Source organism: Carcharhinus amblyrhynchos, chromosome 3 (assembly GCF_965287045.1).
Source record: "Carcharhinus amblyrhynchos chromosome 3, sCarAmb.v2.hapA, whole genome shotgun sequence".
NCBI classification, from domain to species: Eukaryota; Metazoa; Chordata; class Chondrichthyes; order Carcharhiniformes; family Carcharhinidae; genus Carcharhinus; species Carcharhinus amblyrhynchos.
This window is the reverse complement of record NC_137326.1, coordinates 132,605,824-132,625,006: the sequence shown is the minus strand read 5'-3', so window position 1 is coordinate 132,625,006 and position 19,183 is coordinate 132,605,824. Positions and strand designations below refer to the sequence as shown.

Below are 19,183 nucleotides of genomic sequence, written 5' to 3'. Positions count from 1 at the left end.
CTAAAGTGTCCAACTCCACTTGCTAGACCATTTCAAAGGGCAGTTGCGAATCAACCACATTGCGGTAGGTCTGGAGTCACATGTAGGCCAGACCAGATATAGACAGCAGACTTCCTTCCCTAAAGTTTACTTATTAGTGTCACAAGTAGGTTTACATTAATATTGTAATGAAGTTACTATGAAAATCCCCTAGTTGTGACACTCCGGTGCCTAATCAGGTACGCTGAGGGAGGGGGAATTTAGCATGGCCAATGTACCTAACCAGCACATCTTTCAGACTGCGGGAGGAAACTGGCGTTCCCGGAGGAAACCCACGCAGAAATGGGGAGAATGTGCAAAATCCGCAGTGACAATGTCCCAAGCCAGGAATCAAACCTGGGGCCTTTGCGCTGTGAAGCAACATTGCTAATCACTGTGCCACTGTGATGCCCAAAGGACATTAGTGAATTAGATGGGTTTTAACAACAATCGACAATGGTTTCATGGTCATTGTTAGAATTTTAACTCCAGATTTTCTATTGAATTCAAATTTTCACCGTCTGCCGCGGTGAGATTTTAACCCATATCCCCAGAGCGTGACCCTGGGTCGACTGGATATTAGCCCAGCGACAGTTCCACTGCACCATTGCCTCCCCTTTGATCAGTAACCAGTAAATACAGTAATTGTTGCTGGGAAATAACATATTTATGATGCTGCTACACACAGTGACAGCAGCAGTACTTCTCTCTGACTCCAACAGGACACTGAAACATCATTGGGATGAAAGAGTGAGTGCTCCTAGTTGGTAGCTGGAGCTTGCCCTTTTAAAGAGCACCCTCCTTTCAAACAATCTCACGCAAACTCTCCGCGATGTAACAATAAGAGATGTAACAAGGAGACCCAAATAATTGCGGTGCAATGGTTTTGCTGTTATGGTCTTTGAGCCAGATTGTTCCGATTTGTAGAACAAACTGTTACATCAAACACAAAGCCACAAAGATATGATGTGAAGGCTACATCATTTTCAACGATGATATAAAAATCTTCAGTGATTCTGCCGCACCCACTTTTTATCAATTCAAACCACAGTGAGTGAGAACACGAAGAACATTAGAAGTGGAAATCTCTTCAGGTGGGAAAATGATTTGACAGGACAGAAAGAGAGAGAGGGAGACAGAGAAAGAGAGAGAGAACTATTTCCTCTGCTAGGAGATTTCAGAACAATGGCAGCAAGATTTCATAATTGGAGCTGTTAAAAAATTAGGCTGTTCAGGTGTGATGCCAGGAAACACTTCTTCATACAAAGGGTGGTGGAAATCTGGAGCTCCCCTCTCCTCACTGCTCCAGAAAGTTGTTGGGACTTGGGGTCAACTTAAAGTTTCAAAATTAAGAGCATTAGAATTCTGTTAGCCAAGGGTTGCAGATCAAGATGGGGGTAGATGGAGTTAATGGCACAGATCAGCTAGGATCTCAGTTAACAATGGAATAGTTTCAATGGGCTGAATGGTCTTCTCTTTTTCATATGGGAAGAATTCATAGATTCCTAGAATCCCTATTATGCAGAAGAGACCATTCGGCCCATCAAGTCTGCACTGACCCTCTGACAGAGTATCTTACGCTGGCCCTCTCCCCTACCCTACGCTGGTAACCCCACACATGTATCATGGCTAATCCATCTAGCCTACACTTCTTTGGAAACTAAGGGACAATTTAGCGTGGCCAGTCCACCTAACCCTCAGATCTTTGGACTATTGGAGGAAATCGGAGCGCCCAGAGAAAACCCACGCTGACACAGGGGGAATGTGCAAACTCCACACAGACAGTCACCCCAAGGCCGGAATTGAACCCCAGTCCCTGGCGCTGTGAGGCAGCAGCGCTAACCACTGTGCCACCATGCCACCCATAGAAATAAAAATGAAGCGAGATGCAAACAGAGGGAGTACAGCGAAGGTTTACCAGGCTGATTCTGGGGATGGCCGGTCTGTCATATGAGGGGAGACCAAGTTGGTTAGGAGTTTAGAAGAGTGAGAGGGGATCTCAGAAAAACTTACAAAATTCTAACAGGATTAGATAGGGTAGATTCAGAAAGAAAGTTCCCAAAGGTGGAAGAGTCCAAAACTAGGTGTTATAGTTTGAGGAAAAGGAGTAAACCTTTTAGAACTGAGGTGAGGAGAAATATCCTCACCCAGAGAGTGGTGAATGTGTGGAATTCACTACCACAGAATGTAGCTGAAGCCAAAATGTTGTCTGATTTCAAGAAGAAATTAGATATAGCTCTTGGGACTAAAGGAATCAAGGGATTTGGGAGGAAGTTGGGGGGGGGAGCGTGGATCAGGATATTGAATTCGATGATCAGCCATGATCAAAATGAATGTGGAGCTGGCTCGAAGGACTGAATGGTCTACTCTTGCTTCTAGTTTCTACGTTTCTAAATGGGTCTGCTGCCTCGCAATCATCCATTTTGCTGTCACTCTGTGAACATTAAGTCTCCGCTAGGGAAATGGGAAGCCATAAAATCAACCCAATAATACATTCTCCATGTGTGACCAAATCCGTAGGGGTAGGGAAAGGTTCACTGACGTGAATTAGAGGCAGAATTTTATAAGGAATCTCGACGAAAAGATTTCCCTTTTTAACCTATTGAAGGAAGGAGCTTTTTTCCCACACTCATCATGGAGGATATTTCCGATGACCTCATTGTCATTCCTCACCCACGGTCACAGGCCCAAGTACAAGGGAAACATTGTAAGACCCACACTAGAATGTTAATGACCGCTACTCACACCAGTGTCGCAGCCAGAAGGATTATTGATGAGTGCAATGAGCAAATAAATCCTTGCTATAGTCCAGGGCTGCGTCTTTTTGGATTTTATACTTGCCATGAGGGCAAATTGTAACTCTCTCAGGCTTGAAGACACACTTTCACGCATACTGTCACAGTTACCAAGAATCAGTTACAAAGAATTACAGTTAATTTTGACATTGTTTTAGTTTCTTTCCTGTTAGGCATGGCTCACTTTTTCCTCCCCATTCCATAGTGTGTGAAAATATAACTGGCAACCTGCGGGGAATCCAAATGCCAAGTAAAATAGCACTGCCTGAACCAACATAGGAAATTACAAAGGCACCGCATGCCCCTGTCCTCAGAACCATAGTACATCACAGTTGCTCAACGTAAGCGTGCAAATACAGCATGCAGTAAAGAAGACAAAGTCCATCACTCAAACCAGCCTCTCGTCCGTTAACTCTGTCTACACTTCCCCCTGCCTTGGCAAAGCAGCCAGCATAATCAAGGGCCCCAGCCACCCTGGCCTCCCATCCAATAACTCTGTCTACACTTCCTGCTGCCTTGGCAAAGCAGCCAGCATAATCAAGGACCCCACACACCCTGGACATTCTCTCTTCCATCTTCTTCTGTCATCCGCAAAAGTCTGAGGTCACGTACCAGCCGACTCAAGAACAGCTTCTTCCCTGCTGCCTTCAGACTTCTGAATGGACCTAAGATCACGTTACGTTGATCTTTCGCTGCATCCTAGCTATGACTGTAACACCACATTCTGCACCCCCTCTTTTCCTTCTCTATGTACAGTATGCTTTGTCTGTATAGCGTGCACTGTATACTAATACATGCGACAATAATAAATCAAGTCAAATCAAACAAATGGTATGTTGGCTTCATAGCGAGAGGATTCGAGTATAGGAATAGGGATATTTTACTGCAATAGTCTCTTAGGGAAGGAAATCTGCTGTCCTTACCTGGTCTGGCCTCCAGAGCCACAGCAATATGGTTGACTCTAAACCACCCTCGGGCAACTAGGGATGGACAATAAATGCCGGCCAGTGATGCCCATGTCCCCGAATGAACTTAAGATAAATTGTACAGGGCGTTGGAGAGGCCACACCTGGAGTATTGTGTGCAGTTTTGGTGTCCTTATCTGAGGAAGGATGTCCTTGCTATAGAGGGAGCACAGTGAAGGTTTACCAGGCTGATTCCTGGGATGGCAGGTCTGTCGTATGAGGAGAGACTAAGTCAGTTAGGATTATATTCACTGGAGTTTAGAATAATGAGGGGATCTCATAGAAATTCAACAGTATTAGACAGGGTAGATTCAGAAAGAATGTTCCTGATGGTGGGGGAATCCAGAACTCAGAGGTTATAGTTTGAGGACTGAGGTGAGGAGAAATTTCTTCACCCAGAGGATGGTGAATGAGTGGAATTCATGTCACAGAATGCAATTGAGGTCAAAACATTGTGTGATTTTAAGAAGGAATTAGATATAGCTCTGGGGGTGAAGGGGTTAAGGGATATGGGGGGGAAGGGAGGGATCAAGATATCGAATTTGATGCTCAGCCATAATCAGAATGAATGGTGGAGTCATCTCAAAGGGGCAAATGGCCTAGTCCTGCTTCTAATTTCTATCACACATGAGAAGATGGATACCAGAAATTGCCTGAGGATACCATGGGTTAAAATTTCAAAATGGAGAGTGATAGAGGTCCATTAGCCAAGTGCTAATGGAACCCCTTTGCATCTTAAGGTCAGATAGAGAGTTTCTGCCAAATAACCCACTTAACCAACCACTGCCATTGCGAACACTGAAAAACATTTACTCCCTCACACTGGAGTAACATTACTGGAACATTCACAACAATGACAACTTGGTTGATCAATGTATGAATCCCCACAGCGCAGAAGGAGGCAATTCGGCCCACCAAGTCTTCACTGACCACAATCCCACTCAGGCCCCACAACCCCACACATCCGACTCACTAACCCCGACACCAAGGGGCAGTTTAGCATGACCATTCAATCTAAAGCTAAGTAGCATCTTTGGAGTGTGGGAGGAAACCGGAGCACCTGGAAGAAACCCACGCAGACACGAGGAGAATGTGCAAATTCCATACGGGCAGTGAGTGACCCAAGCCGGGAACTGAACCCAGGTCCCTGGCACTGTGACGCAGCAGTGCTAACCACTGTGCCACCGTGCTGCCCCAAGACAACATAATGGCAGTTTGCAGTAGTACATATTGGGCAACAGACTCCATCCTGCCCAACTTTCTAAGATGCAACACCTTCAGAACCTGGGGCTCTGGTGCAAAGATAATAGGATACAAAACATTTTGCTCCTCCATCATCCTATTGGAAGGATAACTATCTTTTCATATAGGCCTCCACGAGCAGGAGCTTATTAAATCTTTCATGGGATGTGGGTGCTCCTGATACTTTTGCAATCCCGGGATAAGGTTGGGTATCTCTCTGAACAGCACTATATAACACTGCAGCAAATATTGTAGCTATGACAAAATGGGAATGTCAAATTTTTCCTTGGCCATGCATGGCCAAAATTGTAATCTTTTTGTCTCCAGAACACTGTCCACCTGTGTCACCACTCGTCACCCTGCCGAAACCTTCAGATATACATTCCTGATCTCATGCAATGGTACGAGAAACTATTTCCCATTCCAACATAGAAACATAGGGCAGCACCATAGCACAGTGGTTAGCACTGCTGCTTCGTAGCTCCAGGGTCCTGGGTTCAATTCCTGGCTCGGGTCACTGTCTGTGTGGAGTTTGTACATTCTCCTTGTGTCTGCGTGGGTTTCCTCCGGGTGCTCCGGTTTCCTCCCAGTCCAAAGGTGTGCGGGTTAGGTTGATTGGCCATGCTAAGAAATTGCCCCTTAGTGTCCAGGGATGTGTAGGTTAGCGGGATTAGTGGGTATAATATGGGGATAGGGCCTGGGTGGGATTGTGTTCGGTGCAGACTTGAAGGGCCTCTTTCTGCACTATAGGTTCTATGATTCACAGGTAGTCATCCAACCCGGGTGCATGGCTCTGTGAGGCAGCAGTGCTAAACACTGTGCCACCGTGCCGCCATTTTTGTTAACCATGGCAGTTCTACCTTTTCTAAGCCCACTTTCTTTTCTCAATCCCCTCTGCTCCGAATTCCAGTGCGCCCGGGATAAATCACTCCGTAGACACTAAAGTGACAAGCTACTTCATCAGCTGCACACTTTACCCCCTCTCCCATCACGTGGGCAGATGATGGGCCGACATTCCTACAGCTTGGGCAAGGCTCAGCTAAAAAGGAGCAAAACACAGATGGCACAGTGGTTAGCACTGCTGCCTCACAGCTCCACGGGCCTGGGTTCGATTCCCGGCTTGGGTCGCTGTCTGTGTGGAGCATGCACATTCTCCCCGTGTCTGTGTGGGTTTCCTTTGGATGTTCCGGTTTCCTCCCACAGTCCAAAGATGAGCGGACTAGATGCATTGGTCATGCTAAATTGCCCCTTAGTGTCTCAGGATGCATAGGTTAGGGAGATTAATGGGGTATATATGTGGAATTGAGGGGATAGGGTTGGGATGGGATTGTTGTCGGTGCAGATTCGATGGGCCAAATGGCCTCCTTCTGCACTGCGGGGTTTCTATGTTAGAAAAAAGCACAACCAAACGACAGGTAATTGAGTGACAGAGACTGGAATCAGTGCCACTCACTTGTTGCTGGACTTGTAGACGTCGACAATGTTGGAAAAGAGATGGTGCCTCTCAGTTTTGGTCATGGTTAGGTTCAATGCTTCAGAGTTCTTGAACATGCGGATCAGAATCTCCAGGCTGAGCATGTAGGAGTGTTCCGATGAAATCACTTCAAAAATAGCCTGTTGACAAAGACAGAGCACACACTTCAGAGAAATACAGCCAGGGCTCCCATCCTCCCAACTTCTTCCTAGCCATCAGCCCATCCTTTGCCCTCCATAAGGAGGCAGGAACAGGAAGAGACCATTCAGCCTATCAAACTTGTTCTGCCATTTAGTTAGATCATGGGTGACGTGGATCTTGAGTCTATTTAGCCACCTCGGTTCCCTAACCCTCGATACCCCGTGCCGAACAAAAGTCTATAGATCTCAGAAACTGTCAACGGACTGAGTCCCCACCCACAACCTTTTGAGAGAGAAAGTTCTGGATTTCCTCTACTCATTCTGGAAAGAATTGTTGCTGATATTAATGAAGGATGGTCCAGCTCGAATTTTAAGATTACGGCTCCTTGTCTGGACTCCATCAACAGTTTCTCTCAACCTGTCTTACAACGAACTTTAAAAACTGGCTTTAAGCAGGTTTTACACTGGGTCCAGCCCTGAATCTTTTTCTGTGCTGTATATTCTACGACTCTATAGCATATGGTGCACTTGCCTTTCTTCGCTGAGGCACAGTGTTTAAAAGCAGGGAGGTTACGCTGGGACTATATTAATCACTGTTAGGCCACAGCTAGAGTATTATGTGCTGTTCTGGAATCCACATTATCGGAAGGATGTGACAGCACTGGAAAGGGTGCAGAGGAGATTCACCAGTGTGTTGCCTGGTCTGGAGAATTTTACTTATGAAGAGAGATTGGACAGACTGGGATTGTTTTCCTGGGAGCAGGGGGGGTGTGATGATTGAGATGCATAAAATTGTGAAGGGCATAGATAGAGTAGACAAGAATAAATTCTTCCCCTTGGTGGGGGGATCAATGACTGGGGGGGGGGGATTAGATTTAAGGTATGGGGCAGGCAGTTCAGAGGGGATTTGAGGAAAGCCTTTCTAATACAAGAAGTGGTGGCAGTCTGCTTGAAAGGGTGATGAAGGCAGAGACCCTCACAACATTTAAGAATATTTAAATGTGCGTTTGCAATGCAAAAGCATATAAGTCTACGTATGGGCCAAGGGCTGGAAAATAGGATTAAAATAGTTGGGTGGTTTGTCTTTGACTGGCACAAATGAAGGGCCTTTTCAGTTCTGTGCACCTCCATGACTCTACTACTGCCTAGTTACTATTTCCTATTGGATGTATTCGGTTAAAATCTCATGGTGGGCAATAGTTTGACAACGGCCTGTGCTGGATGAATACTAGAGCTTTACTCTTCACATTGTACCATTCACTTAGTCTGACTCCTTTATCCTCAGGCAGGTGTGTTCTCCTCACTGTAACCAAGGGCTACCAAGGATGGTGAGGGTCTGGAATGCGCTGCCTGGAAGGGTGGTGGAGGGGGGATGCCTGACATCCTTTAAAAGGTACCTGGGTGAGCACTCGGCGCATCTAAACGTTCAGGGCCATGGGCCAAGTGCTGGTGGATGGGATTAGACGGGAGTTCAGGTCTTTCTCACATGTCAGTGCAGACGCAATGGGCTGAAGGGCCTCTTCTGCAATGTTTAACTCGATGGACTCATGACTTGATCATAAGGGCCCTCAGACACCAAAATATGCTCGCTCAGATAAACGCAAAATACTGCGGATGCTGGAATCTGAAACAAAAACAGAAAAACGCTGGAAAAACTCTGCAGTTTTGACAGCATCTGTGGAGAGAGAATAGAGCCAACATTTTGAGTCTAGATGACCCTTTGTCAGAGCTCCGGAAATGGAGACAGAGAGGTCAAGGAAGGGAAGGGAAGTGTCAGAAGTGGACTATATGAAAGGAATAGAGGGATGGAAATTTATCATTTTTTCCAGGTCCAGACGAGAGCAGACGTGGCACCAAAACAGTCGTCGATGAAGGAGTTGTGCTGGACTGGGACAGGGAATGTTCCACATAACCCATAAAGAGACAGGCATAACTGGGATCCACATGGGTGTCAGTGGCCATACCTTTCATTTGGAGGAAGTGAGCCGAGTTAAAGGAGAGATTATTGAGTGAGAAAACTATGTTCTAGAACTAGTTCAGCCAGACAGAGGAAAGTGGTTGCGGACGGGGATTGTTCTGGCCTCTGCCGAAGGGTCATTGAGGCTTGAAACATTGCCTGTATTCTCTCTCCGCAGTCGCTGTCAAACCTGTTGAGATTTCCCAGCATTTTCTCTGAAAATATTTTCTCTCCTTTGGTTGCGGCGGTGAGGGGTGGGGATGGTGGAGGTGGGGCGGAGGGGCGGGGAGAGGAGGAGGAGGTGGTTGTGGAAGTGAGAGTGTCTTCAGCTGAAAGGACTTTCTCCGGACTAACGTTTCCCTTCTCAGTCGCAGGCAAAATAAGGGGAGTTCGTTCTGGGCCCAGAATCATTAAGTATAAAAGGCGCAGAGCACTGTCTCTAAACGTTATGCTTTATGATCCTGGCTGCACCAGTTTAACAAGTAGTTTGCAGCACAGGGTGATGAGAAGATGTCGCTGTGAATCTGTGCGTGAGGAAAGAAAATAGTTCTGTCAGATTGTTGACACAAAGCATTATTGGGAGTTAAGCTCGATGAACAGATCCATTTGGTTCACCTTCCTGGTCATCACGTACGCGCACTGATAGAACGGAGATGTTATGGAATGACAGGGGTGCTAACCACTACGCCGCCCTTTATTATTATTTGAATTCTTCCCACCCAAGCACAGCCCAAACCTCAGGCTCTACTCTTGTGGTTCATGAAATAACTTCTATTGCCCATATTATACAGACCCTTAAGCAGCCTAAAAATAGCAATCGCAACATCTCACTAGAGACTAGAGGGCACAGCCTCAAGATAAAGCGGGGGCGGTTTAGAACGGAGTTGAGGAGGAACTTCTTCACTCAAAGGGTGGTGAATCTCTGGAATTCTCTGCCCGTTGAAGTGGTGGGGGCTGCCTCGCTAAATATTTTTAGGACGCGGGTTGATGGGTTTTTGATAAGCGAGGGGATTAAGGGTTATGGGGAGAGGGCGGGAATGTGGAACTGAGACACGATAGATCAGCCATGATCTTATTGAATGGCAGGGCAGGCTCAAGGGGCTAGATGGCCTACTCCTGCTCCTATTTCTTATGTTCTTATGTTCTCACAACCTTCTCTTTTCCAATTATCTCACTGGGTGTGAATGTAAGTGGCAGGTGCAGCAGGCAGTAAAGAAGGCAAATGGTATGTTGGCCTTCATAGCAAGAGGATTTAAATATAGAGATAGGGATGTTTGGGTGCAATTCTATAGGGCATTGGTAAGGCCACACTTGGAGTATTTTGTGCAGTTTTGGTGTCCTTATTTGAGGAAAGGTGTCCTTACTAGTGAGGGAGTACAGGAAAGGTTTACCAGACTGATTCCTGGGATGGCAGGTCTGTCATACGAGGAGAGACTAAGTTGATTAGGATTATATTCACTGGAGTTTAGAAGAGCGAGAGGGGATTTCATAGAAACTTATAAAGTTCTAACAGAGTTACACAGGGTAGATTTGAAAAGAATGGTTCCCAATGGTGGGGGAGTCCAGAACTAGGGGATCATAGCTTGAGGGGAAGGGGTAAACCTTTCAGAACTGAGACGAGGAGAAATTTCTTCACCAGAAGGTGGTGAATGTGTGGAATTTGCTACCGCAGGATGCAGTTGAACCAAAACATTGTGTGATTTCAAGAGGAAATTAGATTTAGCTCTTGGGGATAAAGGATCAGGGATGTGGAGGGGGAAGGTGGGATCAGAATATTGAACACAATGATCAGCCATGATCAAGATGAATCATAGAATCCCTACAGCGCAGAAGGAGTCCATTCGGCCCATCGGGTCTGCACCAACCACAATTGCACCCAGGCCCTATTATCCTGCTAACACCACCCCCTGACACCAGGGTCAATTTATCATGGCCAATCAACCCACACATTTCCACTTTGGACTGTGGGAGGAAACTGGAGATGGTGAAGCAGGTTCGAAGGGGCGAATGGCCCTAGTTTCTATTTCAGAATCTGACCATGGTTTCATTTAAACAAGGGATGTAGTGTACCTCTTGCCGCTTTTTTTCCTCCTGGCTAACAGTCTGCAATATTCCACTTTTCTTCACCTGAAAGGCAAAAGGACAGATGTTATTTTTAAACGATGCATTGGTCAGAAAAGGAAAAGGGAAAACTTCACAAAAAACCTGTTCAGTCATTATCCAGTTGCCACGGTGAGTACAGATCCAAAAACACTCAAGAAGCTGAGTACCATCAAGGACAAAGCAGCCTGCTTGACCATCACTCTATCCGCCCACTGCCTCCACCACCAATGCACAGTATGTGCCATCGGTGAAAGTAAGCACACAGGTACAGCAGGCAGTAACAAAGGCAAATGGAATATTGGCGTCATAGCGAGAAGGTTTGGCTATTAGCATAGGGATATTTTGCTGCAATGTCTGCTAAGACTCTCACCAGCTTTCATAGATGCACCATTGAAAACATTCTTTCTGGTTGTATCACAGCTTGGTATGGGCTCCTGCTCTGCCAAGACCTCAAGAAAGTACAAAGGGTTGTGAATGTCGCCCAATCCATCATGCAAACCAGAGCCTTCAACATGTCATCAATGAAGATGAACATCTCAAGGTCATCCCTACACCCCCAATACTTGCCTTCAAACAACTGCGCAACCTCAAACAGACCATTGTCCGCAGCAATCTACCCAGCCTTCAGGAGAACAGTGACCATGACACCACACAACCCTGCCACAGCAATCTCTGCAAGACATGCCGGATCATCGACATGGATGCCATCATCTCATGTGAGAACACCATCCACCAGGTACATGGTATATACACTTGCAACTTGGCCAACATTGTCTACCTGATATGCTGCAGGAAAGGATGTCCCGAGGCATGGTATATTGGTGAGATCATGCAGACGCATGGCTGAATGGACACCGTTCAACACTTCAGCAGTCAAGGGCATTCATCCCTTGATCTTCAGGTAAGCATTCTCCAAAATGGTCTTCATGACACACGACAATGCAGGATTGCTGAGCAGAAACTGATGGCCAATGTTCGCACACATGAGGATGGCCGTGACCAGGATCTTGGGTTCATGTCACATTATGTCATCCCCACAACTTGCCTGGGCTTGCCAAATCTCACTAACTGTCCTGGCTGGAGACAATTCACACCTCTTTAACCTGTACTTAATCCTCTCTCCACTCACATTGTCTGCATTTGTAAGGATTTGATTATCTGTTAAGACTCGCATTCCAACCATTACCTTGTAATTGAGTTTGTGTCTCTATATGCCCTGTTTGAGAACCGAACTCTTCACTCACCTGACGAAGGGGCTGTGCTCCAAAAACGTGTGCTACCAAATAAGCCTGATAGACTTTAGTTTGGTGTTGTGAGACTTCTTATTGTGCTACCCCAGTCCAACGCTGGCAACTCCACATCACTCAAACCAGCCTCCCATCTATTCACTCTTCCTGCACTTCCCACAGCCTTGGAAATGCAGCCAATATAATTAATGATCCCACGCAGCCCTGGCGTATCCTCTTCCACCTTCTTCCATCGGGAATAAGATCCAAAAGTCATGTACCAACTGACTCAAGAACAGCTCCTTCCCCGCTGCCTTTGAATGGACCTACCTCGCGTTAAGTTGATCTTTCTCTACATCCTAGCTATGACCGTAACACTACATTCTGCACTTTCTTGTTTCCTTCCCTATGAACGGTATGCTTTGTCTATATAGCACACAATAAACAATATTTTTCACTGTATCCTAATACATGTGGCAATAATAAATCAAATCAAATCAAATTGTATAGGGCATTGATGAAGCCACATCTGGAGTATTGTGTGGAGTTTTGGTGTCCTTATCTGAGGAAGGATGTCCTTGCTATAGAGGGAGTGCCACATCCCTGGACAGCTGCCCACTTTGCTGGGTAGATGCTGTGTTGTAGATGGACTGGAGCAGCTGGCTAGAGATGCAGCAGGTTCTGGAGCACAGATCTTCAGTACCATTGCCAGAGTATACTCAGGGCCCAAAGCCTTTGCAGCATTCAGTGCTTCAGACATCTCTCGATATCACGTGAAGTGGATGAGGAGAGACTGCAGAACGCTGCGAAAGGGAGCTGGGTGTTCTTGGACATGGGTCACAAAAAGTTGACATGCAGATTAGGAAAATAAATTAAACAATGGCACTTATTGCAATGAGGATGCAAGTACGGGTGTCCTGCTATAACTGTACCAGACACCGTTGAGATTGTAGCTGTGTACAGTGGTTTTAAGCATTGAAAGCGGTTTACGAGGCAGATTCCAGGGCTGAGGGTTTGTCTTCATAGAATCCCTACAGTGCAGAAAGAGGCCATTCGGCCCATCGAGTCTGCACCGACCACAATCCCACCCAGGCCCTATCCCTGTAACCCCACATATTTACCCTGCTAATCCCCTGACACTGAGGCACAATTTAGCATGGTCAATCATACAGCTTTGGACTATGAGACAAAATCATGCAGACATGGGGATGTGCAAACTCCACTCAGACAGTGACCCGAGGCCAGCATTGAACCTGGGTCCCGGGCACTGTGAGGCAACAGTGCTAACCACTGTGCCACTGTGCTGCCCAGAGGAAAGGATGGGCAGTTTGTGCCTACATTAATTGGACTTTAGAAGAATATAAGTGGCCTGACGGAGACATTCTGAGGAGCCTGAGAGAGTAGATGCTCTGAGGATGATTCGACTTGTGAGGAATGTAGAATTAAGAAGCATAGTTTACTACTGATATCAGGACAATTTATTTTTCTCAGGGGGGTTGTTTGTCCTTGGAATTCACTTCCACAGAGAGCAGGGGAGGCTGGATTATTGAATAAATTCAAGGCTGCTTTTCTGAGGCAGCAGGGAGTGCAGGCAGAATCGATGGATGGGAGGCTGGTTTGTGTGATGGATTGGGCTTTGTTCACAACTCTTTGTAGTTTCTTGCAGTCTTGGATGGAGCAGGAGCCCATACCAAGCTGTGGTACATCTGGAAATTATGCTTTCTATGGTGCATACATAAAACTTAATTGGGCGACACAGTGGCACAGTGGTTAGCACTGCCGCCTCACAGCTCCAGGGACCTGGGTTCAATTCCCAGCTTGGGTCACTGTCTGTGTGGAGTTCGCACATTCTCCGCGTGGGTTTCCTCCGGGTGTTCCGGTTTCCTCCCACAGTCCAAAGACCTGCGGGTTATGTTGATTTGCCATGCTAAATTGCCCCTTAGCACCAGGGGTTAGCAGTACGAATGGGTGGGATTTGGGGATTGGGCCTGGATGAGATTGTGGTTGGTGCAAGCTTGATGGGCTGAATGGCCTCCTTCTGCACTGTAGGGATTCTGTGATTCTTATGTAGGGTTGCAGGGGTGGAATAACAAGTGGGGTGGGGAGAGTGCAGATGTTGGGGGTTATCTGGTAAAACGGAGGTCTGGGGAGGTAGCCTGGGTTCAGAGGAGTGGAGGCTGGGATCTAGATCACAGGGCTGGAGCAGCTGCATAACCGGGCCAGCGAGACGCCACGGGTGAATCTGTGAAGCACGAGCTTAAAAATATGTTTCGGAAGAATACACACACAAACACGCAAGTTGCTGCTGGAAGATTCACCGAGGCTCGAGTGTTACATCCACCCCGGAGAATCTGAGGCAGTCCCAATGGCCTGATTAAGAAGTATGTCTGGAATGTTCCTAATCTGTAACACACTGCAGCTGTAAACAGCAAAGCAACTATCAGTATGCACTCGAGCAACTGTTACAGCATGGTCAACACCAGCAGTGACACTGATGGATGGAGTCTTCTATCTGAAGGCTGGACGTTCTTACAACTGTTTTAGAATCCTGCTCATTCTAAGTAGATTTCGGTCTGCATTCATTGTCCTTTTACGTTATTGCAGCATTTCAAGAGCGATCTGCCAGTGTCTGACACATTCCACAGCTGGGATGAGGGATAGTCATACATTTCCTACAGGGCAGAAGGCCATTCGACCTCAATCACACCCAGGCCCTATCCCCATAACCCTATGCATTTACCCCAGCTAATCCCCCTGATACAAAGGGGCAATTTAGCATTGACTAATCCACTAACCTGCATGCCTGTGGACGGTGGGAGGAAACCGGAGCACCCGGAGGAAACCCACGGGGAGAACGTGCAAACTCCACACAGACAGTGATCCAAACCGGTAGTCGAACCCGGGGCCCTGGTGCTGTGAGGCAGCAGCGCTAACCACTGTGCCACGGTGCCGTCCCATCAGAGAATCGTACAAGGCCATCTGACCCACTGTACTTGGGCCAGCTGTTTGTAAGCTCCAAAATAGTCCCACTTCCTCTGCTCTCTCCCCATACCTCACTATTTATAAATACTTTATCAAATTCCTTCATCAACCTGCTCCGAATCTCCTTCCAGTCAATCTATTCTAGACCATAACAGCACACTGTGTAAAAAAGAATCTCCTTATCTACCCTTTGGATCTTTTGTCAATTGAATGTAAAATGCTCTGGGTTGACATGAAAGGCGCTATATCAGTGCAAATATTCCTTTCTTTAATAAAAACTGAAAATGCTGGATCGACTCAGCAAGTGTGGCAGCATCTGTGGAGAGAGAATCAGGGTTAACGTTTCCGGTCTGTGTGACCGTATCAAAACAGATGCTCTCTATTGAGTTAATCCAACATTTTCTCTCAGCTTTCCAGCACCCACAGTATTTTCATAGGATCCCTGTCGTACAGAAGGAAGCCATTCGGCCCATCTAGTCCATACTGGCTCTGGCAGAGCATCTTCCTCAGGCCCTGTCACCATATCCCCATGTGTATTTACCCTGCTAATTCCCCTAACCTACACATCTCATGATGTTTAAGTTTATTTATTGGTGTGACAAGTAGGCTTACATTAACACTGCAACGAAGTTACTGGGAAAATCCCCTATTCGTCACACTCTGGCGCCTGTTTGGGTACACTGAGGGAGAACTTAGCATGGTCAATGCACCTAACCAGCTTGCCTTTCAGATTGTGGGAGGAAACCGGAGCACTCAGAGGAAACCCACGCAGACACGGGGAGAACATGCAAACTCCGCACAGACGGTGACCCAAGTCAAGAATCAAACCTGGATCCCTGGCGCTGTGAGGCAGCAGTGCTAAATCATTATGCCAGGGGTGCTCAGGATTAATTTAGCATGGCCAATCAACTCCTGCATATCTTTGGACTGTGGGACGAAACTGGTGCACCCAGAGAAACCCGCACAGACACAGGGAGAAAGTGCGAACTCTGCACTGACAGTGACCCAAGGCCGGAATCGAACCCAGGTCCCTGGCGCTGTGAGGCAGCAGCGCTAATCACTGTACCACTGTGCTGCCCTTGCTTTGTTTTGTTAATTCATTATCTGGAATTGGCACAATGCTCAAGATGAGGTCTAATGTATGCTCTATAAATGCTCACCACCATGTATTTGCTTTCTTAACATACATTAATTCACATCAATAAAGCTAAAAATTCCTTATAATTTTTTGCAGCCTCACCAACTCACCCTGCCACCTTCACAAATTTCTTTAAGCAAACCCTCTAGCTTCTTCACTCCTTATTCTGAAATAAAACTTTAACCAATCTAACTAAATCAAACGAACTGAGGGCCTAATTAAAGGGGCAGTCCCTTAAAGGGATACTGCACCAAAGAGAAACCAAATGAAACCGAAAGCATTGAACCAAAATGTGATTATGGAGGACGATAAGGCACCCCAGTCCCTGTGGTGCCCACTGGGTATGAGAGGCCTCAACGGTGCTGACAGGCACTGCATGCCACCCTCTTCAGGGACACCAGGCAATGGAGCCGCAATAGAGGGGCAGACAGTTGGGTCGGACAACCCACTTAGTCAATCTTGATCTGGACCTATTGACTGTGCTTGTTTCTGCTCCTGTACCTGCTTAATGACTGGACCACATCCTTTTTTTAATTCAGTCGTGGGACATGGATGTCACTATTGGCCAGCATTTATTGCCTATCCCTAGTTGCCTGAGAGTTGAGAGTCAACCATATTGCTACGGCTCTGGAGTCACATGTAGGCCAGACCAGGTAAGGACGGCAGATTTCCTTTCCTAAAGGATATTAGTGAACCAGATGGGCTTTTGTGGCAATTGACAATGATTTCATGATCATCAGTAGACTCTTAATTCCAGGTATTTTAAATTGAATTCAAATTCCACCATCTGCCGTGATGGGATTCGAACCCAGGCCCCCATAACATTAGCTGAGTGTCTGGATTAATAATCTAATGATAATACCACTAGGCCATCGCCTTCCCATTGCAATGGGAGACCTGTGCCCAATTTTGTTTTAGAAAGGAATAGTTGTCTTTGGTTCAATTGGTACATCCATCGCACCTTCAGGAGTTCCCAAGTGTGATAAATGCACTGACACTTGTTGGACATTTAGCTCCTTGAGCCTGTTCCACCATTTGACAAGATCACAGCTGTAGCCACATGGCAGATCCATTCTCCTCCTTTTCCTCCATTCCCCCTTGGGATGTTTTCGAACTGCAGCCAGCATTCATAAACAGACAGACTCAGCAGCTAATTTGTGCACAGCAAGATCCAACATTCCAAATCAATTCATTCCGCACTCGAGGGCTTGGACAGATAACACCCCAGAACATTCTGGTGTAATGTTGAGGAAAGTCCTGCTTTGTTGGAGGCGCTAGAATTGTTATCGGTGGGAACCGATGAGCCAGAAATCGGAGAATCCTGACCGTGAGGAGGGAGGCTGCTCGGCCCATTGAAGTTGCACCGACTCCCCGACAGAGCATCTCATCCAGGCCCTATCCCCATAACCCCCCCATGTTTACCTCACTGCATGGTGGCACAGTGGTTAGCACTGCTGCTTTACAGTACCACAGACCCAGGTTCGATTCTTGGCTTGGGTCACTGTCTGTGTGTAGTCTGCATGTTCTCCCCGTGTCTGCGTAGGTCCCCTCCGGGTGCTCTGGTGTCCTCCCAATTTCTGAAAGGTGTGCTGGTTAGATGTGTTGACCTGGACTGTGGCGACTGGGAAATTTCACAGTAACTTCATTGCAGTGTTAACGTAAGCCTTACTTGTGACTAATAAATAAACTTAAAAAAAAACTTTCATCCTCCTAACCTACAAATCTTGGGACATTGAGGACTTACAGGAGTTGACATATCTTGTTGAAGCTATGCAAGACATTGGTAAGGTCACACTTGGAATACTGTGTCCAGTTCTGGTCACCCTACTATGGAAAGAATATTATTAAACTAGAAAGCGCGCAGAAAAGATTTACCAGGATGCCATCGGGACTTGATGGTTTGAGTTATAAGGAGAGGCTGAATAGACTGGGATGTTTTTCTCTGGAGCATAGGAGGAGGATTAGGGATGAACTTATGGTGGTCTATAAAATAATGAGGTGCATAGAGAAGGTAGATAGTCAACATCTTTTCCCAAAGGTAAGGGAGTCTAAAACTAGAGGGTATAGGTTTAAGGTGCGAGGGGAGAGATACAAAAATGTGCTGTGCCACCATGCAAATTTGTAAACATTATACCATGCAGATTGTCTGGGAATGAGGTCTGGCTACGTGTATAAGGCATTTCAATATAGAACCCAAACAGAGAAACTCAGCTTCAACGCAATAACCGACAATGCAAGAAATACATCTAGATGGAATGCAACCTTGCAACTGATGTCTCCAGTTCCAGGGGCAGCACGGTGGCACAGCGGTTAGCACTGCTGCCTCACAGCGCCAGGGACCTGGGTTCAATTCCAGCCTTGCATCACTGTGTGGAGTTTGCACATTCTGCTCCTGTCTGCATCCAAAGATGTGTGGGTCAAGTTGATTGGCCGTGATAAATTGCCCCTTGGTGTCAGGGGGATTAGCAGGGTTAATATGTGGGTTTAGAGGAATAGGGTGTGGGTGGGGTTGGGGTCGGTGCAGACTTAAGAACATAAGAACATAAGAAAGACTTGATGGGCTGAATGGTCTCCTTCTGCATTGTAGGGATTCTATGATTTCGTAGCACGCAAAAGGACATCCATGAACCCAAATCTTCATCACCTAAGTTGATAACAGCAGTGCCACCACTGAGCTCACATTAATATGCCATGACTGTGGCACACCTGGCATGTGCCACTTTGATGGAATATTCTGGGCTGTTCTCTCTTCCCAACAGACTGAACTGCCCACTGGAACACAGAGGAATGCAGGGACACGGAGCTATTGGATTCCAGGGAAACACAAGACCAAAGCAAAGCGGTAAACTCATGTGGAATAATGATTTTCTGTCCCAACCTTTAGGGTTAGGGTTGGGGTTGGGGTTGGGGTTGTGGTTGGGGTTAGGGTTGGGGTTGGGGTTGGGGGCAGGGGCAGGGGGTGACACAGAAAGGTTTGCCGCAGCTTTCTAAATGGCATCAAGCGTGTGGTGAGGCGTTAGATTATCCAGGAATAAAGCATGAACGGGAATTGCATCTTTATAATGAGGCCCCCCTCAGCTCTGACTTGGCCCCATCAGGGAGATACTCGAGATAAAAGGGCTCTTTGGAAGATGACACCAGAA

The 19,183-nt window shown here is 46.7% G+C and overlaps 1 protein-coding gene across 1 annotated transcript in view; it reads right to left on the bottom strand.

Annotated features, from left to right (window-relative positions):
- LOC145341136 (rho guanine nucleotide exchange factor 26-like) overlaps nucleotides 1–19,183 on the bottom strand; it is a 188,639-nt gene that overhangs the window by 124,579 nt on the left and 44,877 nt on the right. Inside the window, exons 5-6 of the mRNA XM_080186023.1 lie at nucleotides 10,662–10,718; nucleotides 6,474–6,634 (exon numbers count right to left, since the gene is read on the bottom strand). Of these exons, the coding sequence (XP_080042149.1) occupies nucleotides 6,474–6,634; nucleotides 10,662–10,718 (218 nt within the window). The remainder of the gene's footprint in view (nucleotides 1–6,473; nucleotides 6,635–10,661; nucleotides 10,719–19,183) is intronic.